This window comes from Centrocercus urophasianus, unplaced genomic scaffold (assembly GCF_019232065.1).
Source record: "Centrocercus urophasianus isolate 14NV4802_14NV808 unplaced genomic scaffold, USGS_Curo_1.0 seq_23, whole genome shotgun sequence".
NCBI classification, from domain to species: Eukaryota; Metazoa; Chordata; class Aves; order Galliformes; family Phasianidae; genus Centrocercus; species Centrocercus urophasianus.
The window spans coordinates 18,015,191-18,042,460 of record NW_024884789.1 but is presented as its reverse complement, the minus strand read 5'-3'; the positions used below and the strand labels follow the sequence as shown (position 1 = coordinate 18,042,460).

The 27,270-nt window shown below is 41.4% G+C and overlaps 1 protein-coding gene across 1 annotated transcript in view; it reads left to right on the top strand.

Moving 5' to 3' along the window:
• The window catches only part of NEO1 (neogenin 1), a 180,795-nt gene that overhangs the window by 69,161 nt on the left and 84,364 nt on the right, over positions 1-27,270 (top strand). The window contains exons 4-5 of the mRNA XM_042824549.1: positions 2,642-2,795; positions 10,821-10,957. Of these exons, the coding sequence (XP_042680483.1) occupies positions 2,642-2,795; positions 10,821-10,957 (291 nt within the window). The remainder of the gene's footprint in view (positions 1-2,641; positions 2,796-10,820; positions 10,958-27,270) is intronic.

Here is a 27,270-nt window from a genome sequence, read left to right as displayed (position 1 = left end):
GAATGAAGGATTTGAATTAATCTGCTCTTCATTTGCTTTATTCCATTTTGAAGTTATCTGTTACGTGCCTCAAAGCCTCTCTACTGAATCTCTGAAATGTGCCCAACACACCTGCATCATATGGTTTTGCATCCATGGGCAGCGTTCTCCTTTTTCTTGTAGCAAGCATTCCGTTTGCCTTTCATCTTCCACCAAGCGGGAGGACACATTTCTGAGCTCTGATGCTTAGTAGCAGGCCCTTTCAAGGGTGGGGAGTGCAAGAATGATGCCAAGCTGTGGGGTGTGGTGGCAGGCCCAAGGGATGGGATGCCATCCAGAGGGACCCAGACAGGCTGAGCAGTGGGCCCAGGAGAACCTTATGGGGTTCAACAAAGCCAAGTGCAAGGTGTGCACCTGGGTTGAGGCAACCCTCATTACCAATACAGACTGGGGGATGAAAGGATTGAGAGCAGCCCTGCCAAAAAGGTCCTGGAGATACTGGTGAGTGGCTGCTGGACATGAGCCAGCACTGTGCAATCACCGAGCTGTTGGAGTGTGTCCAGAAGAGGGCCACAAAAATGCTCTAAGGGATGGAACACCTCTGTATGAGGACAGGCTGAGAGCTGGGGCTGTGCAGCATGGAGAAGAGAAGGCTGTGGGGAGAGCTGAGCCTCTCAGCATCTAAAGGGAAGCAACAGGAAAGAAGGGGACAAACTTTTTAGCAGTGTCTGTTGAGGTAGGACATGGGGAAATGGCTTCAAGCTTAAAGAGGAGGGAAGATTTAGGTTGGAAATAAAGAAGAAGTTGTACAGTGAGGATCGTGAGGCACTGGCACAAGTTGCCCAGAGATGTGGTGGGTGCCCCATCCCTGGAGACATTCAGGCTGAACCAGGCCCTGTGCAACCTGATCTGCCTGCGTATGTCCCTGTTGATTGCAGGAGAGTTGGACTAGATGACCTTTAGTTGTTCCTTCCAACTCTGTGATTCCAAGGAAAATATTCTTGTAATTCTGGAATTCTACTTCCTCTATCTGAAATCTTTTTTGTCAGCTGGGAGAATTAGTGAGCTCTCTGTCTCCAATGAATCATACCAGCTTATCTTCAGAGTAATGATGGCTCACTGGCAAGCTGTGATGTGCTTTTTTTTTCTTTGTTTTACCCTGCATGCACGCTTGTTCACACATGGTTTTATTTTTGGAGCAGGCAGACTAGATGCCTCTCATGGGGAATGCAGGCAAAACCACTACGATGGTTGGTGCGTGGGCCTGAGGACAGATGGCTCAATGCAGGATCACTCTGAGCGTGGGTACAGAATGGTCTGCTCACATTTAAGTGGTCAAAGCTAACTTTTTGGTTAAAGGTCGAAGGTTTTTTTTGTTTTGGAGCTTATCTAGGACCAAGCTGATGAGTGTACATCTAAGTACTGAGAATACAGCAATTAATGCAGCATAAACACCAGGGATTTTTTGAGCGGTAAGTAGGAGATAGGGTAATTAACTGCAGAAATGTTCTATGTGGTATTTAGGAATTCATTTACTTCTAATTATGGTGCGAGACACATGCTGAAGTTACTGCAGAAGCCAGTGATGTAAACAGCATTTTTCTTCTGCCCGGGTGTTACTGAACCCCTTGATGAATTGGTTTCACATCTATTTAGGGCTGATTTTAGTAGGCTTTGTTTCCCAAGATTCCCTTTTGAGTCATGGATATGTGCAGGAAAAAGCCTTTTGTTTGGAGTATTTTTTTTTTTTTTTTGTAGTATAGCTCAGAGTATATCTGCTGGTTGGTCTTTATTGGTGAATAAGTTTCGTTTCTTACAGTCAAAATGGCTTTTTCCTGTAGTAAAAGACTGAGTAAATATGCACTTTGCTTTTGCTTGCTTTTAATGGGTGTGGGAAGGGAATAAGAAAAGAAACAAAATTCGCCCAAATCAAAGCCAAAGCAAAACTCACCATTACAAAGATGGAAAATGGTGGTATATTTTGTTTTAGGATAAAGTTTATAGTACTTCAGCATGAAAATTGGCTAGTTTGTTGGTGCTTTAGCTTGGGATTCTCTTTCTACTTCAGTAATTCTATTTTCCAGTGCCTATCAGGAGATCCTCAGGCAGCCTCCTGGAAAGTCAGGCTGTGCATGGTCTAGTCCAGGTGCTTTCTGTAGAGCATCTTCCTGGGTTGAAAGCAAGATGAAGGTAGTCCATGCTAATTATAGTGAGTTTGTATCCATTTTAAGGACTCACAGCCTTCATCCCCAGAGCAGGAAGTTTTTGTTGCACGTAGAGCCTTACCAACAGGCCTTGCAGCTTGGGTGATTGCCAGAGCTTGGCTGGGCAAAGTCAGACCTCCCTCATTACTAAATGTTGACTAGCTGGTGAAATTTTTGGTTTCAGGGATTCAGTATTTAGCTAAAATTGTGTCCCAAGGAGAGCCTGAGGAGTCAGAATCCCAACAGTGGTCAGTCCATTGTAGGAGGGAAAGACAAAGAGCTTTTCGTGTGGGAGGCCTGGGAGGGCAGCAAACTTTCTGTAGGTAAGAGGCTTCAGTCTCGTGAAGAGGCAGGGAAGAAGTCAAACGTTTCATTTGTTGTTTTTCTTTTCTTAAATTGTGATCATTTTCTGATTCTGTGTCTTATAACTTTGTTGCCATTTACAAAACCTTTTGCAGATCCAGAAGAGCCCCAGAGCTTGGTCTTCGTGAGGCAGCCGTCTTCACTTACTAAAGTTACTGGGCAAAACGTGGTGTTTCCATGTGTTGCTGGAGGATTTCCAACTCCGTATGTCAGATGGACAAAAAATGGAGAAGAGCTAATCACAGAAGAGTGAGTAATGACTAATATAAACACATATATGCCATAGTAGGAATGTAGAAACTGAGCCAGAATCGTGATTTTGTTTTAGTGCATATTTTGCTTTCTACTTAATTTTAAACCAGCAAAACAGATGCAAGTTTTCAAGTGCTGAGGAGTTTTTGGGCTGAGTGCTATGACAAAGTATTTTGTGAGACTTGTAGAACAGTGTCACGGTACTTACTTTACAGATATCTGAAAGCAAGAAATCTTATTTGAAGCAGGAAGGTTATTAAGAATAAATTACTTTTAGATTGCCATTGGAGTCAGAGAAGCAATTATAGGGGATGAGGACACGGCAGAAAATCCAAGGTGTCTTCATCATGGCATATTATTTCTGTGGAGATACACGTACTCACATTACTCTTTCTGTGATGAGATGTCCACTGTGCATCTACCTTTTTTCTTAAGAACTTACTCTTAAGTGTTGAAAGCAGAATCTCATAATTTCACTTTAAAACAGACTATTACAGTTAGTTGCTATTTACAAGAAGAGTGTAGGCTTGCAAGATTGCATTAAGTGAAAACTACTATGTATGATTACTGCTTTGTGTATTCATTCAAAACTACATGGGCAAAAAAATATACATATTTAAAAAGCAGAATAAATCCTACCAAATGAGAAAATGAGAAGCAGGTAGTTGGATGTTCTCTGTCATCCGAAGATGGTGGTGAGATTGATGTAAAAGCAAGTGAGCCATGAGGCTGTGGCATGGCTACGCCAGGAAGAAGCTCAAGGAACGTACAGGTCGTTGCATAGCACCAGAGGCAGCAATATACATCTTTTTTTTTGTCAACTCTTAAATTAGAAAATGTAGAGGCTTGTAATTTGAGCAGTGTTTATCTGGAAAATGCAAGCCGCTGTGAGTAATGGCGAATGGTTCTAATATTTCTGAGAAATTGAATCGATGTCAGTCTGGTGGCACATGATTTTATTTGATTCATTTTTGTAAATATAAGAAATCATTTCCATAGAAAGGATGGTTCCCACTCATTAGAATTGCACAATTGAATGTGATGAAATGTCAGAGTAAGTATGCCTGGTAAGATCTTAATTTGTTTTTCTCGTGACATAACATCATTTTATATATATCCTTACAAATGCTTGCTGCCTGCCCCCTCCGCTGCCCGTCCTTCTGTAGGTTATGGCACATTCAATGCACAAGGAAGGTGAAACTCACGAACTGAAGAGCTCTCCTTTTATTTTCTTCTCAATTCTTTGACTTAGAACCAAAACTTTCAAATCCCACTGTGGATACAGCCGTAATTCCCTGAGGAGTTTTTCTGTGCGGATGGTTGTGGTAACCTCAGAGGCTTTCCCAAGTGCTTAATTTCCTTTCAAAACTTAGTGAGGAATGTTACAACTTATGAGCAGAGATGCAACATTGATAAATGCATTTGATGCTAAATTATGCCCAATTTGAGTCAAGCATGACGTGACTTTTCAGAATATTTAGTTTCTTTTTTTTTTGCGTCTCTTGTTGCAAGCGTGGTTTCCAGTTGACATTCGCTGCAGGTAAAAATCCCTCTATAAGCCATGCACCAAGTTCTTGGTATGGGTGGTCAAGACCTTTCACAGCATCCTCCCATCCCCACACGGATGCTGTCTGATAAGGCAGAAGCAGGAGCCACAAGAGCAGCAATTCCTCAAACACAGTTTTACTAAACACTTGTCTGCTCCTCTAACAACTGAGCTGCACAAGCTCCCTGACAAGCCCCAGTCACAGACCTGCAGCATGCTCCATCAGCGAGTTAATGTGTCTCACAGGGAAAGCCTCTCACTCAGCTGAGAAGATGCAGGTGCCTGTGTGTTTTCAGAACTTGTTGGGTGCCGCATCCTCTGGATCTGTGTTCATTAGGCATGGAAAGACAAGGGAAGATTCCTCTTTAATTTGAAGCAGGTGTTTCTCTTCTGTTCAAGATTGGTACAGAAAGGAGTAAGGAAGAGTTCTGAACACTGAAAACTACAGTGGATTTAACTGATCTGTGCTGCAGAGCCTTTCTGGTCTGCCGAACATGAGTGAGTGAAGCTGCCTTGCTTTGCTGGTGTTACAGAGCTATAGGAAGAAGCATGCTTCCAAGTTCATTAGGAGTTTCTGCAAAGCCTAATCACAGAGCCTGCTACTTGTGCTTCTGGCTCAACAGAGGAGTGATTCAAATGGTGGCCAGCAAGAGTTCTTGAATTCCATTTTCCTTGATGGCTGTCCTGTTAATAGTCTGAATAGAGGAACTGAAAAAGCTTTTGAAGTACCAATAAAGATTTATTTTTGTTGGAGTAAAGCCTGTAGTTAGACTGGGTGCCTTAACTTGTTAGCATATTCTGTTAATTTAGTAACAAATCATATTTAATTTGCGTTAAAGCCCCTTTTATGTAAACAAAGTTTTTCTTATAAACGTGTATCTTCTTTATCCTAAGGAGAAAAAAAAAAAAGACCTTTCTCGTGGACAGGCTTCAAGGCACCTTCTGCCTTCCAGAAGCTCTTAAATCATCTTTTGTCTATACACACACAATAGAGATGTAAATGTACACATGTACATTTATGTTTATGCACATGCCTATGAAATCAAGAAACAAAACTCAGCATGGTTAGGTAGCTTCCTGTATTTTTTTTCTTTTTTATTCCTTGGAAAATAGGTTAGGCACAACACTGTGTTTGGTACTTTAGTCTTTTGGCTGTGGCAATTCAGGTAATACAAAACTAAGCATTTTATCACAAAGCTGTAGTTGTAACGAGAATCTGTGCAGAAACTTGTGTTCTAAGGAAAACAGATTGTCATAAAGGATTTACAATGCTTTTGACTTTTGGAAGTAAATATCCAAGACCAGAAAAAAGGAAGGTGTTTAATTTTGATGGAGTATCTGCCAAAGACTGCAGCAAGATTTATGTTAATGGACAAATATGAATAAACTTTAATGATGGCAGTGTTGACACTCACTCAGACAGGCAGCCTATAACGTGATGTATTGTGAAACCAGTTCACTGTGATAAAATATTTTCCAAAGTAAGTTGAGTGAGAAGGAAGGAAGCATTGAGTGTTGGATGAAAAGTAGATATATTTAATGCAATGCCAACAGTTTGTATTGTTGTAAAACTATCTATGAGGAGTCCTTCCAGAATGTGTTAATGGAAAGATTTTAAGGAAATGAGCGATGGTTGGGCTGCTGACTTTCTGGTAACTCATTGCTTAACCCAGAGACTCTTAAGTGCTTTGCACCATTGTGTTGTTGCTGTTTGATGCTTTGGAGAAGGAGGATACGTCACCATACAGAGCCTTGGTCTATTCCTTCAAGGTCTGTGCTAATGCATTCAGAATTTTAGACATAAAAATTGCTAGAAATCATGTTGAAAATTCCTAATGACCTCTCATTGGGAAAGCAAACTTGAATACAGAAAGTTCCATACCAACGTACAGAAGAACTTCTTTATGGTAAGGGTGGTGGAGCACTGGTTCAGGTCCTTCTGTGGAGATACTCAAGATCCATCAGGGCACCCATCTGTGTGACCTGTTGTAGGGAGCTGCTTTAGCAGGGGGTTGGATTCAGTGATCTCTTGAGGGCCCTTCCAACCCCTACAATTCGGAGACCCTGTGAGAGCTTTCCATTGAATTGATTTACTAGCCGTGTCAATAAACTTGAGATTGAAGGCTTTTTTGCAAAACTGCATGGTGAGAAAGAGGAAGAAAAGATTGAACCCCATTCTATGTAAATGTATGGTGCTGGTCCTTATAGCTCCAAAGTGGAGATTCAAAATATGGAGCAACCCCCTGGACTCAGACCAAAGCAGATGAAATCAACCCTGCTGTGAATTTGCATGGCTATAAACTCATTATACAGAGGGTGTTTAGTTTAGGATCGGCATATATAATGCATACCTGCTCTGTCATACATATGCAGCCATTTCAATGTGGATTCTACCTTTTCAGCTGTATTTCCTCTGTAAACTCAGAACAAGTAGTGTCTCTGCCAGAAGGAGGCTGTCTTTACAGGAAGCTCTTCATTTATTTGTTTGTTTTTAAATAAGTGCAATCCTCTACATTGCCAACTTAATCTGATACCAAAGGCTGTAGAGGAGGTGTTGGATGAAGTCTTGGATTTTGCCAACTCTCTGACCTTTTTGTCTAAGGGTCCTGCTGTGTCAGAGTCTGTTGGTTAGTAAGTGCAGGAGGGATTCTCTGCTTTCATAATGCTGAGGTTGGGAAGTGAAGTTTTTCTGCAGTGATTACTGAGGTGATTTTCACATTCTGGGATATGACTGCTGACTTTCAAATATTCTAGTGCTTTTTTGCTTGGAAGCCTTTGCACAGTATGTGGATTTGCTTTCTGCAAGTGTGTGCTTGAACAGCACATCTTACTCAACTCAGTTTATATCTGGACGTATGTATGACACGAAATACAGATCACAAGAAATGTTTATTAAAAGAAAAAGCTACCATAAATGAGGTGGCAGATCTGAAAACAAACAATTGAAAGGACCCAGGGCAATGTTATATTTTATTAAGGCTGTTGAAATACAGCAAATGTTAGGGCTGCTCAGCTTAGCTAAATGTTCTAAGCAAACGAAGTGCCTGCAGAAAGCTGTAACCTTGTTGTATAGTTAATCATTCCTAAAGTAAGGAAGTGGCAAAGCAAGGGTTGCACGTGCAGCATTAATTCCAGGCTGTTGTTCTATGTGTTACAGTCTGCAGTGGCGTGAACACATTTCTTCCTCAAGACTCTACAGGAATGTGTGATTTTTCTTATTTATTTTTTTAATAATTGTTTGCCAGGAGCTCCGAGTGATTTGTTCTGAGCGAATTACATTTGCTCAACTCGGCGAAGGTTAAACACAGCAGAGTAATTATGGAGATTTTTCCGGTGGTAGATCCCACAAAATAATCTAATTCCCTGTCTAATTTTATCAGCTGTACTTCACCACGATTGCAAAGAGATTGTGAGATGTTTTGGGCACGGTATTTTATAAAGGAGAAAAAAGCCCAAACCTCAGGCTATAACTGACTGCAGTGTTTTAATAAAGCCTTTCCATATTGCGTGATAATGAAATGCCGAATTCACGCACTGTTCTTGTATCCAGAGTAGCTCAAGGAATTGTGTATTACAGAAGTGTGTAACGTCGTGACTGAAGGCTGTATGGAGTACGTACAGCAGGCTTGGATTTCATTTTGCTCTTCCTTGATATTTGAATGATCTCTCGTTGTTTTTAATGTCACTTCAAGTTACGTTATGCTTCTGTATGGAGCCGATTCTTTGTCTCTGGCGTCAGAAATCTGATTGCTACAGCCTTTTGTGGAAGTGCCTCACCATCCTGCAAAATTAAGACTTGAATATTGTTTTTACTTTATTACAAGAGCAGTTTTGCTTTAAGCCTGGAAATATTCCACCTCATAATGCATGCTAATGCATGCAAATGGAGTCATCAAGTAGTCTGACAATTTTTTCTTCCGTGTTTTTAACAGCAGTGAACCTGGATCCCATATTGGTAGACTGAACAGTCTCTTAGGTTTTCTTGATGAAAATAATCAAGTGGAATATTTTCTTTTAAAAGCGTAGCTTGTCTGAAGGTGGCTGGGAGCTCTATAGCCTTATTTCTTGCCAGAGGAGAGCACATGTTGAGGAAAGCTTAGAAGCTTTTCCAGTAGATGTGCAGGGATGCTAATTTAGGTATTGTGCTGCTCGGCTTCCTTACAGGTGCAGAATCTTGGAAAACTGGTTCTCTGAAGTAGAAACTTTTTGTTTTGGTCAAGTGCAACACTTACTGGGTCGTGCAAACACCACTTGAAGCAGGCAGTGCTGATTGAGATCTTTGAGAAAGTATTTTGTTGCCTAACGTGACAACTTCTAGCAATTTTTAATAGTTTTAGTAACATCTTAATTGCTGGTTGATCTATAATGGCTCATTAGTCTGTTGTCTCACCGTATGCATGTCACTGCACTTGTTGGAGGTTGGCTGTGAGGAGAGTCGGCACTGCAGAGGCACTGTGTGACCCAGCTGCTGTCATTAGGTTGCTTTTAGCGCAGCCTTGGCCTGTCTAGCACTGTTTCCAAAATTAAGCTGTAGTGGTATTTTCTGTTCACCTTAATGATGATTGGAAAGCCCGGCTGTGTTTCTGGGCTCTCAATGTCCAGGTGCAGACAGAGCTTCAAGAATTGGGGAGAACATCATTTTCTGAAACTGCGGGTGAACAGATTTGCCTTGCAGTCATTGCAGGCTGAGGCTCTTGGGTTCGCTTTCATTGCATGTGCTAATTGCAGGAGGTCAGTGTGGTTTGATTCTAGTGAATGTACCTGGGCAGATTCAATAAACAAAGGCAGTGATAGAAGGGAGAGAGGGAAGGTGCTACCAGCCTGACAGCTTCTCTGCACAGCTCCTTTGTACAGATTTTTCTTGCTCAAGGTAGTTAAGGGGGATTTTTTGCTGTCTTCAATTACCTCTAAAGCACTTATTTTTCCTACATACTAATCCCTCCTCTGGCCCATGATAAGCAGCTTCTGCCTCTTTCTGGCTGCAGCAACAAAAACAAATGGATCTAAATAGATACCATCTCCTTACTTTCTGTCCTTGAGCGGCTCCAAAACTAGTTTCATGGCGGTGTTTCTGCTGTTTTCCTCATAGCTGCTGGCAGTGCCATCCACGTGTTCTTCAGACATTCCTCTTCTAAGCTCCTGATTTGTTTTTTTTTGAGCTCGAATTGCCTAAAATTCTTGAAGAACAAACTTTCTGAAGTCCTTTCAAACACTTGGCCCTTCTCCTCCTGTTCTTAGGTGATGGAAGTGACATCCCTTGCCTTTTGGTGTGCCCAAATAGGAAATCTTTGTGGGCACTTTGGAGGCTCTTAAGGAAGAGTGAAGGAACACTTAATTCCAATAAGGATTTTTTTTTCTTTGGTTTTAAAATTTAGCGTATCAGAACTTGGATCAACAAATTAATGTCGTAAATCAGTATTAGAGTGACTCGAAAGCTTTTGTGTCCTGATACTTTAGCTTACTGAATGGATGAGAGCGTTGGTTCTAGTAAGATAACTGTGGCATAACGTTTGGAGTCGAGGAAGCAGTTGAGTTGATATTTGTGCATTGGCTGCTCTGCAGAGACCAAAAAAGTCAACTGTGGCCATGTGCTATGCAATGAATATCCTCAGATAACTCTATTTAACTCCATTCCCTCACATTGCAAAAAAAATTGTTTTCCAATGCTGGAGAGGAAACCATTAGATAGATTTTCTCTCTTTGTTTTCAGCTGCAAATAAGAATGATTTTGGATCAGGATTCAGTCACGATGTGTTGTCTCGTCTCTACTTTCTAACGGTGTTTTATTGAAGAGGGATGAAGGATTTTGGGAATGGTCTTGTGCAAATTCAGATCACAGAAAGGAATGCGGTGGTTGCAGTGGGAGAACAACGTGGCTGAAGGTTGCATGAGAAGCATGTGGTTTGTGAGGGCTGGGCTGCATGCTTTGTCCTGCATCCTTTAGGAGTCACACAGGGATAGATTCTGTATTGGAACTTAGTCAGCTTGTTGGATTTGTCATAATTATTTTAAAACTTGTATCTTATTCTGAATTCTTCTCAATCCCCAAGGTGGGTATTGCTGTACAAAACCTCCGTTGCTGTACGTTGTACAGTATGCATTCCTGTTTCTTGAGTCGTGCAGGTGTAACTCTGGCAAGCAGTAAGTCTGGCAACTCTTTCCAAGCAGTAAGTCATTATGTCTGCAAAGCATTTTTTATGATGTGATTGTTACTTTCTTTTCTCTTAAATTCTAGTCACTCCCCTGTGATTGTGGAATGGATATAGTTGAACTTGGTTTAAAATCTGATGCCATAGCACGGAGTGCAACCGTGCAGTTAAATCTCATCTCTCTGAGAATGCTGTGTGTAAATGGCACCCAGAAACATTATATCTACTCAGCCATTTCAGACAGAGGACTTGTACGTGCTTCTCTGTGGACACTCCGTGTAAATCCTTTTGCCCATCAGTTTCCCACTCTTGTCTTGTTCTGCACAGCTCCGAGAGGTTTGCGCTGCGTGCGGGGGGCAGCCTGCTCATCACTGATGTTACAGAGGAGGATGTTGGGACCTACACCTGCATAGCAGAGAACGAGAACGAGACGATTGAAGCTCAGGCAGAGCTTGCAGTACAAGGTAGGAAGAATGGTTAATTTTCAGGGAGTGGATCTCCCGACTACTGTTCCTAAGGGCTTTATTTCCTATTTTCATGTTTTATCATTTCATAAAAATTCAAATGAGGGATTTGCTTATGTTACATGCATCTTGTACAGTTAAAAGCTGCTGTGTATCTTCATGCAATATGAAATGTGCTCGATGCGATATGCTCCAATAAAGAGGGAAAACGTCACAGCGTGCAGCTAATCATGTCTGAAAGTCTACCTGTAAAACTATTTGGGGTCTTCTACAAAAGGACGTTACAGAAAGTATTTTTTTTAAATTCTAAATATCCTGCTGCTTTCAAGGCAGAGATAATTATTTTGTAAGTCCTGGTTTTATTTTGTGTGTGTAATTGTCTTGCTTACTGATGGAAGCTGCTTTAAATAGAAGTAGCAGTGAATTGTTGATAATGCTGATTTAAAAACCTTTCATGTCACATGTGCAAATAAGGTTTTTTCCTTAATTGGAGCTTTATCTTGATTTAAGGTATTTCAGCTACCATTTAATTGTCACCTTGGTGACAACGTACAGTATCCTTGTAAGAGCTCAGTCGACTTGTTTTACAGGGGATTATGGCCCAAGCAAGTTTGTCTTAAAAACAAGTCTTGAAGGGATTAAAGATATACGAATAATCATGGAACAACGTCTAAGGAAGGCTTATCTATAGATGAAACCTTTTGTGGCAGAAATAAGATGTATTTCAGATTCTAATAGTGTGAAATGTAATGCAAAGGCATGCTCTTAGCAGAGTTCCTACTCTGCTCTCAACAGTGCATCAAAGCTTAAGAAATGTTACCATTTGTGGTATATTTACTGAATTTTTTGCATGTTTTACCTGGTGTCCAGGAAGAGGGCTGTGTTTCTGGTGTAGAACTGAGGAAGGTTAGACTGGAAGACAAAAAGCGTGTAAATGAAGAAGCAGCAAGCTTTTAGAAGAAGTTGGCCATTACTGAGCAACTGAAGTCCCTCTTAGGGGGGCAGAGTATAACATAAGGCTTTCATTGGTGTCTGCAGCCTGCTTATTTCAGAATCACAGAATGGCCAGGGTTGGAAGGGACCTCAAGGACCATGAATCTCCAACCTCCCTGCCACATGCAGGGCCACCAACCTCCACGTTTAATGCTAAACCAGGCTGCCCAGGGCCCCATCCAACCTGGCTTTGAACACCTCCAAGTATGGGGCATCCACAGCCTCTCTGGGCAGCTGTTCCAGCACCTCACCACTCTCTTATATTATCCTGTAGCTGTATTTCATGCTGTCCAGTTCTGTGCAAATCAAAACGTGACCAAGGTGCTGCACTTGCTGATGAGGGAGCGCTCTCCTGAGCACGCGTTGTGCTCTCTCTGCATTCTCAACCCCTGTCCCCCTTAACTTTGGCTTCACCTTGTGTTTTTCTGCCGACTGCTTTGGGGACTGGCTTCCTGAGCATCTCTTCAGCCTCACATAGGCTGCTGGTGCAGAGGCATTTTATTTAGCTCTGCCCTTTGCTAAAGCTTGGGGAAGTCTATTTGGTGAGGGCTGTCAAAGTGCAGCATTGCCCTAATTTGACTTGGAAGAGTTTTGAAAGCCAGCAAATTCAGGTCATGCAGCAAGCACCATTTTTCTTATCTCAGTTTTTGGGCTGGAAGAATGCAGATAGGCACTGTCTTAAATACTTAAGGGCTTGATGATTCATTGCACTTTATGATAGTTTAATGCAACTCGTAGTGTGCTGTTTAATTCAGTTCCAAATTATCTATTTTATGGCATTGGCTTTCAGTTTTATGGGCAGTGGCAGAAATTAATATTATTAATGGTATGATACAATTAAGAAAGGAAATCAAAGATAACGCTGAGATTATAGTCTTAATGTAGACTATACAGCCAGGTCACTTGGGGATGAAAGTGGTCTTGAGATCACTCTTAGCTACTTAGCTAAACTAATGTGATTTCTTTTTTCCACTGCAACAATTTAGAATATGTTCTGCCAATTCTTTCATGCTGTTTTTTTTTTTTTTTTTTTTTTTTTTTTTTTTTTTTTGTACATCTGGCACACAAAAAAAATCTTTTAATGCCTCAGAATTAAAATATATTGAAGATTATACAGATGCATTTTGGAAGTTGGATTTCTGGTTTTATTTCTTAGTTCTAATCTCACTTAATTCCACTTTCCTTGGAGAGGTCACCAGAGTGTAATTGTATTTCTCCATTACTATAATTTGCTGAAGGATTTGAGTAACTGTTACCTGATCGTTGTATCATTTTCTTCTAGAATGGAAAAATCGTCTTCTACCACCTACTAATGACATGATTTTGCTTAATTTAGGCTTATTCTGTCACTCTTAGGGATAAGGCTGACAGGAATTCATACAAAAAATCCAGGCTTTTGGTATTTGATCCTTTTCTCATCTATTTTTCTGCATCTTTTGAAGCATGTGGCTTGTTTTTGGGGGAGATTTTAGAAGCATACTAGTATGACTTTGCTACTGCAGTCAATCTTTTTCTTTTTTTTCCTCTTAATATTTCACAGTGGCAATTCAGTGAGTCATTTGTAAATCTCTACGTAAGTGTGGCATTATTTGACAGCATTAGGACGGCTGGAGTGAACTGGCGTTCGCTTTGGTGACTCTCAACTGAGGTTAGAAACGACCCATTTTATCTAGAAGCAAGCCCAAATTGTGCGTGGAGTAAAGAGCACTCACTAATTATTGCTTTGTTCCAAGACCAACTTTTCTCCATCCCTTAATAAGGATACAAAGGCCTGGAAGGTCACATGCTTAATTCCACCATGCAACCCCAGCAGCAGCAAGCTGCCCTGCATCTCTGCTGTCAACTGCTGCCATGCATCCTCGCTCTTCCAGGGCTGTAAGGACACAGTCACTGCCCTTTGTTGTTTTTGGGTGGGGTACCTTGATGCATCTCACGTGTGAGTGTGTGGTGCGCTCAGCTAGAAAGGAATAGGTAAACTCAGCTGTTCTTCCCAAGGTAGATGAGAGATAATTGAAGGCAGCTTATTTATAACTGCATAAAAATATATCAAGTGCTCAGCCCTCCAAGGTAATGTCTTTCTGTTAAATTTGGAACCGTTTTGAATTCAGCTAAATGTTACCTTCGTGTGGCAAAACTTAGTCAGTTCACGTTGCTGACACTGAAGGATGCCATCTGTTTCACATCCTTGGAGGCAGTCTTTTGAACAGTCTATTCTGTGTAATTTAGAGGGGAAAAAAAAAAGGTGTTAGAGGGAGTCTCATATTGCCCAGATACTTGGTATTAAAATGTATATTGTGGACTTAATCTGGAAAAATCTGGCTTTGACTGGAAAGGATTACACCAATTAATTGGAAGGGTTTTAAGGGTTGAGGAGTGTTCTAAGGATTTGTTTTTTCTGTCCTCTTATCTACAAAATGTATCTGGGAGCTGGAGTTAGGAGTTCAGAACACGAAAACCCAAAGTATGTCCTGGAAGATGATGGGTTTTAGTCTAAGTTCTACTAACTGCATGGAATGAATTCAGTCCGTACTGCTGTGTGACACAAGCTGTTCCCCAATGAAGGTGGGCTCCATCTCTACTTCCCTCCTCCCCAAGAGCTTTCAGTCATCTGCAGGCTCAGCTGCCTTTCGTGTGCCCTAGGGCACCTCTGTTAAGCAGACAGTTTCTGAGTGATTTGAGTTGATCAGTTCATTTTGACTGAAACGGGTTAGGGAGCCCTTGGCTGTGGAGCTCAGTGGTGGATCAGATAGGTGATTTTCAGGTGTTTTACTTGAAAAGAGGAGGATGTGCCTCAAAGCAGACTCACAATGCTGCTCTGCTCCAAATAGCTGCAGCAAATAGGGTTGTGGTTACACATATGCAAATCAAGATTTCACGTCGTGCACCACGCTGTAGACTTCATGTTCAGGGGGTGCTTTGAAGCTGGAAGAACACATTAAATGTTCTGAGGTTGAGGTGATGTCTGTGGTCGAGATGATCCTAACTCCTCAAGTTTAGCATTGCTGAATCCCGTCCGTGTTTGAGACGTCGTTAGGGCAAAACGTGCAACAGGTAAGATGTGTGTGGTGCTCCGTTCTTGCTCATTTTACTTAATCTTTGGTGCAAAATGTCTTGGGCCCGGTACCTTGCAGATCGCATTGCCAGGTGAGGTTGTTTCCCATTCAGGAGGCAGTAACTCAGTGTCTGAAAGGCTGTGGTACCAACTCCTGTTTCAGCTGTTGAAAGCGCTTTTCCCCTTCCTGTCAGCAGGAGGAGTGGCACTGGGACCCGATTTATTGATGACACGTGAGTTGAGAGCGCTGGAAAAATGTGTTTTGTGCTCACCGGTAATGAAAGAATCTGTAGCATTTCCCTCAGATAAGGGTGGGAAGTGTTGAAAGGGAAGCTGGGGAAACAAGCGGTAAATGTATTGAAATGCAGTCGGCTGGCTTCTGTTCTGCCTGAAACCTGCGGCCTGCAGAGCCGTGGCTGTAAATACTGAGGAGGTTAGAAGTTCATTCTTCATCTGAGAAATATTTCACGTTTATTACAGTGTCCAGAGCCCCTGGGATTTCTGCACATAGCGTGGCGTGGGTTAGATCACTGTGCGAGCTTCCTGCCGCCCGTCTTGGTGCTTGTGTTGTAGGTAATGAGCTCAGAGGGAGTTCTCTCTCTGTGCTGAAATATTTACTGCTGCTAATACTGAACCACAAAATAATAAAACAAACAAACAAGAAAAAGATTCCATTTCCATTTTTTTCCTTAGAAAATTGATACGGCGGGGATGAGGTCTTCAAAATAAACAGCTTTGTACTTCCCACTTGTGTGAGGTTTAGAATTGCTCTTTTTTTTATCTGTATTGTTACCTTTCGGTGATGTTTGCAGTTGCAGAAAGCTGGCTCTTGGGTCCTCTAGGGCAGCATGCAGTGTCTGATAACGCATCTTAATTACCGTAAATTAAACGCCTCACTGTGTCGATGTACCCAAATTAAAGATCATAGTGAGTAGTTATTTTAGGTGTTTTTAGTGGTACATTGGAAGTTGCACATGGCAGCGTTCTGATCACCACCTCAAATGTTCTCCCGGAGCAACTAAATGGGGGAAAATAGCAAATACAGAAGGATTTTGATAAATTTTGTGCTTTGAAAGGAAATGCTTGCAATATTTTCAGTGCAGTTTCAAAGCTTTATGCTAATGAAGGATCCTTATTCTAGCCAAAAAACCCTCATACGTGACGGTGCTTTTCTTGCAGTGTACAAATGGCCTTTTTTGTGCTTGCAGTGCAAGTGCCGGGTAGCAATTTAGATAATGAAAGAGATCCAAATAAAGTCTGTATTTTGTCTAGCCAGTAGGCTTTAAATTATTAAGCAGTGACACGCATTTGAACAGGTTGTTATTTCAGCTACACTGGTTGGTGGTTGGGACTGTACCAGGAGAACATTGCTGGTGGTGTGGCATCTGTCACTTAAACAACATCTGAGGTGGGGAAAATCAGTTTCTACACTTGGAGCAAGGCTTGGTGCACCCAAAAGATGGATTAAAGTTGTAATTGAGATGGGTAAGGTTGGAGATCTTGTGTTTGCAGCAAATACCCTCTTTTCTTTGCCTCCTGTGGAGAGCCTTTACAGTGCTCTGGTAGAGTCTGTGTGTCCAAGAGCACCAGTCGCATCCTGAGCCCAGTAATCACACGTGAGATCTGTAGATGATTGTGCTTTGGCCAAAATACTTTTTGTGCTGTTTTCAAGTCTGTTTGTGACAAATGAAGGCCAATGGTGTTCTGAGGTGCATTAAAAAAAGCATGGCCAGCAGGTCAAGAGAGGTGATCCTGCCCTCTACTCTGTCCTTGTGAGGCCACGTTTAGAATACTGTGCCGAGTTCTGGGCTCCCCAGTTCCAAGAAGACAGGGAGCTCCTAGAAAGAGTCCACTGTAGAGCCACAAAGATGATGAAGGGCCTGGAGCATTTTCTTAATGAGGAAAAACTGAGTAACCTGGGTCTGTTCAGCCAGGGGAGGAAAAGGTTGGGGGGAGATCTGATAAATATTTGTGAATATGTGAGAGGAGGTGGGAGGCAAATGGGTGAGGCCAGGCTCTTCTTGGCTGTGTGCAGTGACAGGACAAGGAGCAGCGGCCTAGAGCTTGAACGCAGGGAGCTCTGCAGTGCCATGCAGAAGAACTGCTTTGTGGTAAGGGTGGTGGAGCGCTGGAACAGGCTGCCCAGAGAGGTGGTGCAGTTTCCTTCCGTGGACATATTCAAGATCCATCTGGGCACCGACCTGTGTGACCTGTTGTAGGAGCTGCTTTAGCAGGGGCTTGGACTCAATGATCTCTTGAGATCCCTCCCAACCCCTGTGATTCTGTGAAATCAGGTGATTTAAGTCTAGACCACTCAATATAACAGCTTTCCCTTTATCAGGTCACCATATCCTTGCATCTTTTTTATAACATCTCACAAAATGTTTAAAAAAAAAAAAGAGACTGAGCTCAACTGCTGCATCACTGTCATCTGTACCAAATTGCATTGTCTTATCTACTGCTGAGGTTTCAGAGAAAGCATTCAGTCCTGGCCCTGCACTTTCCATGTTTTGCACAAAGAGCAGCTTGACTCAGTGCCTGCACCTTGCTAACCAACCTGAGCTAATTGGGTTCAGGCTGGGCATGTTAAGACTTCCTTTAAAAACAAAGCAAAACAAGTATGGAAGGAAAAGTTGTAACATCTTAGACGACGTTAGCCTTGTCTTCCCACAGTACATCTGAGATCTCCTCTGCTGCAGGCGCTTTGATAAGAGTTAATGCCATCCTCCTTGGGAAACTGTAGATGTTTGAGAAGTGCATTAAATCGTGTAACAACAGAATGATACGTCGGGGTGACTCTTACTTTAGTATTAAGCTTCCATTATTACTGGAAACAGTTCTAGGGGAGAAATTCAAACCAACACTGAAAATTGCTAAAACCTTTCTCATACCTTCTAGATTACCTTTATTGATTTCTGTTTCTAATTAAGCCCTGTGCTGTATCTTGATCATAGGCCACACTTCCATTAGAGATTCAGAAGATGCTGTGTTAACCCTCCTGCTCTCGGAGACTCCTATCTGGGACTAACTATTCCATCTGTGCTGGTTATCTTAAAACTGTAGTAGTTGAGATGCAGCTATTAACAGTAAAGAGAGTACTTCAGCTTTGTAGATGTTCTTTCTTCCATCTCAAACTGTAACACAATTTCCATTACTGATCTTTGCTCAAGTGCTACAAAGAAATGCAGTGAGTGCAGTCTAATGAGGGGAAGGTGTCCGAGCTGAACTCACTATTGCACTTCACTGTAGTAAGTGAAGCCTTTGACAGTCCTTGCTGCTCGTTTTAAGTATTGTTTCACGTTTATGGAGCTGCCTAATCTACTTGTTGATTTGATGGAAATAATATGAGTGTGGATAGTTTTCTTCAGTCATTTCTACATGTCACATTCATTCAAGGGTAGTGTTAGAAAGACTTGTTCACACATACTCAGAAATGTGTGTGGGATGGGGAGACAAAAGACTGTACGCGTATTGTAAGAATTTGCTCAGGTTTTACTAGGAGATCAGATGTGCCCATTAAACTTTCACAAAAATAAAATGTTCCTTCCATCCTGCAACAGATCATACTGTGGTGCTCTATATTGTGCTCTAACTTCTGTTGCCCACCACAGTTTGGCAGGACTCCTGGGCTCAGCAGGACTTCTGTCTCAGCTTAGAGCTGCTCATTTTCTAAATCATACTCTGCATTCAGTGAGCTGTTGTATTTTTATTTTATACAACAGAAACAACTACTTTAACATTACTGATGAAGCAGTATTGACTTTGCAAGGTGCCCAGATATAGACAAAATGTTATGGAGATGGCCCAGAGCACCCCTACTGATCTGTCCAGTTCTCGCCACTTGTTGGAGGCATATGATGCTGAGGCTTGTTAGAGAAAGCTTGCCACAATTCTTAATAGGGACAAAACAATTTTATTTCTTTAATCCTGTTTCCAAAAATGACGAATGAACTTTGCTTGGACTTTGAAGGAGGGAGGTACAAGGTGATCACCTTGCAGCAGCCCAAATGCTTAAGGTTTGGGGATGTTGCTGCAGAACAGGGAAAAGCGAATCTTGTGAAGTATTCCTTGGGCAGACTTCACAAGCAGTGCTCTCTGCTTGAGATGGGAAAACATTCCAGGGAGGTCAGGGCTGGGTGGTTTTCTGACTTTATTTGGGGTTGGGGCAGCTGCCCCATGGTGTGCCTTTGATCAGAGCCTAACAGGATGATCTCTGAAACCTGACAGAGGTTGCAAATGTGCTTCACAAAGAGGTACACCCTTCTCCCATGAAGCACCCACAGGCTGAGGAGCTGCTGTGGAGGCTTCACAGACAAGCCACTCAGACAAGCCACATCATTCTTTTGTTTAAGATGTTGTGCAGCAGAGCTGCCAATGTGGTGTGTTCAGCTGGCAGAGCACAACACCCACCTGCTGACAGCGAGGGCCAGGAACTGGAAATGGGCGTACCATCCCTGTGAGCTGCTGGCACAGGATGTAAGAGACAGTGCTCGTAAACCTGAAATGAATCCCACTCTTTGATCATGCTTGACTGGGAATGTCATGCCCCCGTTGCATCCAGAAACGTCAGCTTGCAGCACGTGCTCTTCCCAGCAGTGCTGATTTCCTGCTACCAGGCAGGAAAGACCATGGATGTGGCAGTTCTGTTTTTGGATGCTGTCCTGGGAATGAGCTCTCAGGAGCAGCCCAATGGTGGTAACGTGGTGATGCAAGTGAAGCCAGAACGATCTCTAGGTAATGTTAATAATAATAATGTTGCAAGGTAGGTTTTTTTTATTCAAGAGTGTCTTCTCTGAGTAACTGACAACCATTAATTATGAGGCTTTTCTGCAAGAAACATCTGTAACTCATTAAACAACTTGATTGCATGTAGAAAAAATTTCTTTGTGCTATGTAGGTGCATTACAGTTATCAAACAGACTGTCATGGGAGGTGGGAGGTAATGCCTTAGAACTGCTCATGCAGTGAACATGAGGTATGCCGTGAACTTTAAAAGAAGAAAAGCTTTGTGATTCATCTTATTTATATATATATGTGGAGGGAGAGAGAAAATAGCGTTAAGAAAGCCAAAACCGAATTATCAATAACCCATACAATTTGCACAAATGGCTTTCCTTGTTCTAAATGTTCTTGAGTAATCCCTGGGGATAATGAGAATGTTACTAAATTAAGCAGCAGTGGCTTGAATATCTACAGTGTAGAAACTGATATTGAACTAAGGGAATTGTAAAAGCTGTTCTCTCTTTCAGCTAGAATTTCTAATAAATTAAGATGATATTAATGGGGGTCTGAACCAGCTGCTGCTTTATGGAAAGAAATACCTTCCCTACAGAATGGTTTTTAAAAAGTAAATAAGGTTGTTCTCATTACTTTTCTTGGCCTAGCCTGCCAGTTACAAAGATGTACATTTTTGTCCAAGTTTTATATTTATTTTCTCTTCTTCCAACTCAAGATGTATTTCAGTGAAGAACTGCAAAATTAGTCACCTGTTTATCTGAAGACCTCTCTTCAGGCAATCTTCAAGACCAGGCTGCAGGACAGAGGGTAAAACAACAAAAAAAAAAAACCCACCCAAAATGTGACACACATTCATCCAGCTTTAAACTGGTCATATGCTTTCAGTACAGCCCTTAGGTGTACTGCAGTGCTTTTTCAGGGCAACAGAGCACTACTGAGGTAAGAGAAACACACATAGAGGGGTGACTAAAGGTAGAGCTGTACAGATGTTCTTAGACATGAATGCATGATCTTCTTAAGGCATTTCTCCTCAAAGACACTCTTAACCTTATCATTAATTAACTGTTTGTGGATAGAGCAGGTATCCTTATTCCTTGTCTGTTATTGGGTGAAGACGTAGGCACGTGCATGGTTGCCAGGGTTATAAGTATGAATTGAGATGCTGTCTGTCTGTCAGCTCCGTGGGGATCTGCACTTGGAAACCCCAGGTGTGAGGCTGAGAAAGCATGGGATCCTGTCCATGTTTAGTGCACAGTGACACATTCACTGCTCTGTCCATCCTTTTCCCAGGTTCGCTTTAACATAAATGAGATTTTTTATGTTAATGGTGGAAATACCTCATAGTGGCAGTTGTTTGGAAAGAACTTAATCCTTTTCTCTCTTTCTTAAATCAGCCCTGGCTTGTTGCATAAATGCAACAAAATACCATTACATTTGGTTCTGGTTTCAGAAATGCTATGTCTGCATGAGCAGTACTTAAGGAGTGCTGCTTATACTAAGGAAGCCATGTGTGCCTTACGTGGTGTCTGCTATGCTAGCAGAGATGCTTTCTTCAGACTCCAGAAGGAAAAAAACAAGCTGAGAAAGGTGTGGTTGCATCAAAAACCTACAGCCAGGGCTCCTACCCCACAAATGGGGTAGGATGCACAATGAGTGCTGACACAATCTCTCATGTTGGTCTTACCTTCAATAAAAGTGGGATTTACCTGCTGTAAGACCTACCAACTTGACCTTGGTGTCAGTTGCACAGTGATGAGGAATGGAGCACTATTTAAAAATGGGGATGCAGGCAGTCCTGCATTAGCCAATATTCTGCTCCCTAGTTTTCAGCAACTATGCAATGACTGCCTTCTTGCATTAAAATGTCTCTCTGAAATAATATTCTTGAGCATTTTTCTTGTAATTCTGAGAAGGCTTGCAGTTAAGCCTGCTACCTGTATTTTCTCCTACCAGTTTCATCTTGTTTCTGGATAAAGTGCTGTCCTTTATATTGCTTGGAACAGAAGGATTTAGTTCCATGAGTGGCCTTGCCATGCGTGACATGCATGAACACATATGCACACTGCATGAAGCATGCCACTGTGTTCCTTGTGACTTAGACAAGAGGATTAATGAATATTGAATGCACAACTGACTCGATACTATAACAGATGTAAGTGTGCTATGGTGATGTGAGAAAGGTAAGGCACTTTGTAGCCCAGCTTTTGTTCCTAGTGCTTTTGAATACATGCTAAAGACTGAAGGTTGCAGGAGGTATGAAATACAGTATAGGCTTTGTTTTGTTTTTAATCCCTATGAAAAAGACGTGACGTTTAAAATTTCAATTAAAAGTGAAAGATGAAAGATTCAGTAGTAATTTTTAAATCACAAGTGTGAAAGATTTCCAAAGAGTTTAAATGTGTGAACTAAGAAGCTCATTAAAATGCCTTCCTCCTCTAAGTGAGAACTCTTTTTATAGAAATCATGCCCTAAATGGCAAGTATTTTTTGTCTGCGTATCAGGGTCATCCTTCCACATTTAATTGCTTGAATCAAGCTTTAAGCTTGATTCTTGAATTTGTAGGTTGCAGTTGTGAGGTTTTGTTTTTTTTTTGCCATTCCAAAAGACATTTCTGCAATGTTTTTGCACCCCCAAAATTGGTGATGAAATCTGAGAGTTATTCTGAAATAGAAATGCTGCATAACTGAGCAAGTCTCTAGGGAGAGACCATAACGTTAAGTAGATGCATGCTTTCTTTTAAGTTAAATTTTCATGATAGTTAAGCTGGCTCTCATACCACAGGATAATTTATTTCTCTAATGGGAGCTAGATGCTACACTTACTTAGATGCCTTATTATAAAAACCAGAGCCCTTGGAAGCCCTTGCTAGGGAAGTATATGCCAAAGTTACAAAGATGAAACAATTCACAAATTTGTGAAGGACGTGGGTTATCAGTGTTAACTTATTCCCTTAACAGTCTTGTAGTTAATGAGTTTCTCTTCATGATGAGAATAATTTAGAAGAAAAAACACCATGGAGTTTTAGTTTATCCTATAAACAGAACTTGATAATGGAACTAAAGAAACAAGGGTAAGCACGGTATACTGCACAAGGTGCAAGGAGCTTTGAGGCAGGTGTGATTTCTGCCCTTTGGTGACACTTGGGAGGCTCTGTCTTTGGAAGGATGTTGGAAGGGAGGCTGTCAGGTGGTGTGAACAGGATGCAAAATGGCATGTAAAGGAAACTGGGAGTGCAGCAACCTCATTAATGGTTACCTAATGGCAGGGGAAGATTTGTATATTGGCTGTTTTTTCTAACCAGACTGGACTATCCTGTAAGGAGTGAACGATGCAGTTGTATTTGCAAGCCTGCATGCTGTCTTTCAAGAACCTGAGGGCAGCAACAAAGCAAAAAGACTAGAAGTGCAGTTTAAAATGTCAGCCTTCTCTTTTGAGGTGGGTCCAGCAGTTCACAGCTTCTGAGAGTTAAGTAATGCTGCTAAGCATACATTTTCAGTAAAATCAGATGTTTTACCAGAAGTTGTGTGTGCGGCTTTGGGGAGAATGTTTAAAATAGCATTTTGCCATTTCACTCTCCTTTTGGGAAATCAATTTTCTTTGCCTTTTCAGTACGTGTAAAATTAATAACTTTGTTTGCTGACAGTGTCAACAACAATGTAGCTCTCAATTATGGCATTTACCTGTTGCCATTTTGCTTTCTTGAGTACAATTTGAAATGGCACATAAACCATTTCTCACTTTCCTAAGTGAGAAAGTAGCAGAAAACTAGAACACGTGGGTACTGTCCTACTGCATTCTCTTTGGTGTAGAAAATCCAGAAGGCCCAAATCATTGCACGTTGAGTCACTCACTGGTTGAAGGCTGGAGAGCTCTTCCAGAGTAGTAAGCATGGAGTGGAAAGGAGGAAAAATACAACAAACACAAAATCACTGGAAGCTTTGTGGAGATGAAGTGAGAGAGGTTTGCTGTACAAGATCAGGCTACTGAGGTTTCCTGAAACGCAGCACATCTGTCCTTGGCATTAACTGTAGATTTCCTTCCAGACATAAGCTTAATCTGAATGTTGCATGGTTATTGCTGTACTAATTTGCTTAAATTATCATTAGTGTACTTAACTGTTATAGGATTGATTGTCAGAGTTGCTAATCTCCCTCTTTTGATTGTAATTGCAATAGTTAGGCATCAACTCGGAGCACTATAAGCAAGAGAACTGAGGATTTAAATAATTTGCCAATTAACTTTGTGAAATTTAGCTGGATTGTAAGCAAGCGCGATGGAATTGAAGAAATACAGATTTTGTAATGCTGCTTAGGTGGATTCCATTAGCTCTTTTATCTTGTAATACTGTTCATAAAGCTCTGCCATCAACCTCGTAATGATACGGTAATGTTAAATCGGGAGTTTGAGTACTTGGAAAAAATATTGTGACTTCTGATCTCTTTGCAGCTCTCAGCCTTGGTTTCTTTAGTTTCATAGTGGATTTTAATTGTTGGATATTGTTTTCCAAGTAGAAGTGCAGAAGAATTATGGTTATGAAGAGGAGTGGTGTCTTTGCTATTTGCCTGGTCTCGCTCAGCTGCTTTACCTGTGATAAAGTGGTTTCTGTTTAATACACTGAAATGAGAATAATCCAGATTTTACATCACTTCTTCCTAATTTATGAACAATAACTGCTTTGTATCAGTATTATGATTGCTCTGCAGTCTTCTGTTCCTGATTGCTAGGAGGGATTGTTTTCTCAAACACACAATTTACAAAATCTGTTTGAGTAAGAATTGCATCTCAAATTCTGTGATTTCTTAAGGAATCCAACACTTAGTGGACTTTATTTTGTTAAAGAACTTGACTCTGAGGTATGTGCTTTGCCCCAGTTCCTTTTGCTTCCTGTGAGATGCCGTAACTGAAACAGCAATGGCTTTTGTACGGGGTACAGTTTCAAGATAAGCAAGCTGCAAATGCAGGCTTTTGGCAAATTCCTAATTGTGCTTTGAAATCATGCAGATTTTTTTCTGCTTCTGTCAGTTTCTTCCTTTCAGATTGCAGAAATTAATCCCAGGACTTGGTTATTTTGGCTTAGGTTTACACTGAGCAGGCTGAGCTTACTGGGGGACTTCCTGCAAGCCACAGCCCTCTTGGCTAACCTTCTGCTAAGGGAGGAATGCACTGTGGCATGCAGCTTGGCTTCCCTGGGTTCACATAGAGCTGCCATTTGAGAACTGATTCTTGCAGTGTGATGACAGTTAAGTCTGTAAATTCCGACATTAACAACACTGGAAATCTGAAAGATAATTTAGAGTTGCTATTGTGCAACTGATGATACAGTTCAAAGCTAGATTGCCTCGTTAGTTCTCTTCTTGTATCTGGACGTGGTTAAATTGTTAGGAACTGATGTTTTACAACAAGAGCAAATTGGAACATAATATTGCGGTACAGCGTGGGGGGATGTTCCTTTTCAGTCATAGACAAATAGAAAGATGTTCTGCATCAGCCCCCTTCTAACTCCTCCCATGGCCATTATGTCAATCTGTTTAAAGTCATCTCAGTGATAAAACTGTGGACAGATCAGTTTTATTATGCACACATTTTTGTGAAAGACACGAACCCAGAAATACTTAAGTGACCACACTAGACCAATTGGCAAGCTCTTCTCTTTGTTATCTTGTTCCCCACGTTGCCCAAAAGCAGATGGAAGAGAGAGTTTAAGGAAGCTGAAAGAATATACGTGCTTCCCTTGAGCACGATCTCATTCTCATTTCAGCACTGGGATTTTCTGAGCTATGTGAGGTTTCTACATTCTTTAGCAATTTCCAGTAGATTTCTTTTCTGTTGGTCTGTCCATAGCACCCAAATGTAAACGTCTGGTACCCGCAGCATCCCATTGCACTGCCAAGACCAACAAGATCTTTTAGTTTCAAATCCAATCACTGTTAACTTCAATTTCTTTTTTTTTTTTTTTGTTTTCTACTGCATGGGAGATTGCATGGGAGATTCTACTGCATGGAGCTATTGGCTCTTACTCCCCCACCAGAGGATGCACAATTTTTGTAGGCCTTTATTGTATCCCTTTCGTTTGTTTCTTTTTGGTCTGCAGAGTCCTAGATGTTTACTTGTTCCTTTATATAGAAGCTATTATTGAAGTGGATTGTAATTAAGGTTATTTTGAGGGTTTGTAAATTAGAAGAGACTTTGATGTGTGGATAGGCTTGCATACATTGATCTGGAAATGAAAGCAATTGGGTAACTCTTAATTGATGTGTAAAGCAAGCGTGCTGGATTTGTCTTTGCAACCCAAAAAATGGAAAAACATAAACTTGCCATCTCTTTTTCTGACTCAAGCAGAGAAAAATTCCTGTTCCTAATGAGTGGTTGCTGTGGGGATATGCCCAGTTCCCAAAGTAGCGTGCTCTCGGAAGCTCACATTGCACTACAGCAGAGATGAGAGGAACGTGGTGGAGCAGTGAATCCAATCAATTACTATTACTGTTTGCAGACCTAGTTTGTTGTTCTCCCAAGTGATCTGTGCCAATCTGTATTCAGTAAGTAAACAGCTTAATATTTGAAGTTATCTTAAAATTGTGCTCTTTTTGGCCTCTGCCGGCTTCTCAGCCTCCTGCAGACAAATGTACTTCCCCACTGTGAAGGCTGCACAGGTAGATACTCAAAAAATGGGAAATGTCAAGGCTGAGATAGCTGTCTGTCTTTAATTCATCATCTCCTCCTTCCCCCTTGTTAAGGGGAAATTATGAAAATGCTATATGAAGTGTTCTGGGCCTGTTTCCCCCCAGCATCTTACTTACTGTGTGCTGCTCTGTGCAGCACACAACATCATAAATTGATGTACAGGTAAAAATAGTCACTATTTGATTTTTCTTCTTATTCAGGGGATAGTATCGTGGTAGTTCTCAGTTCCAATCCGTATTTATTTCAGGTTTTTTATTTGGCACCATGGAATCTGAAACATTAATAACCACTGATGAATCTATTTTTACGCTTTGAAATGAAGTGGTATGGAATCCACTTTAGAAATTGTCTCAGACATGGAAAAATCAAGATGAAATGCATCCAGCTGTTTTAGCGCCCATTTTGAGACACTTAAACATTGATTTTTCAGAATATGCATCTTGTAATATGTCCCTTTAGAGCTGTGATCCAGCAGCTCCGCTCTGTCTGGCTGTGACCCAGGTCACAGCACTGTCACTTGTCCAAAGCTGGATTGGCTTCATCTCTGCCACTCCAACCAGGAGGATAACAGCTACCTGTCTTCTGTGCCCTTAGCAGTCTGAGGTTCTTTGCTGTGTTGCAGGGACAGATGAAAATGGGAGATTTACATCAATTTGCTGAGAATGTGGGATGGAAGCTGGCAGTGCTGCGCACCTCTTGTTGAATTTCTTCCGTTGTTGCCCTCCTCTTGTTCTGATGTCTCAGTGTTGTGGTTTAACCTGGCAGGTGGCTCAGCACCACACAAACATTTGAATACATGTTCAATGTTCAATACATACATGAATGTATTGAACTCCACCTGGGAGAGAGT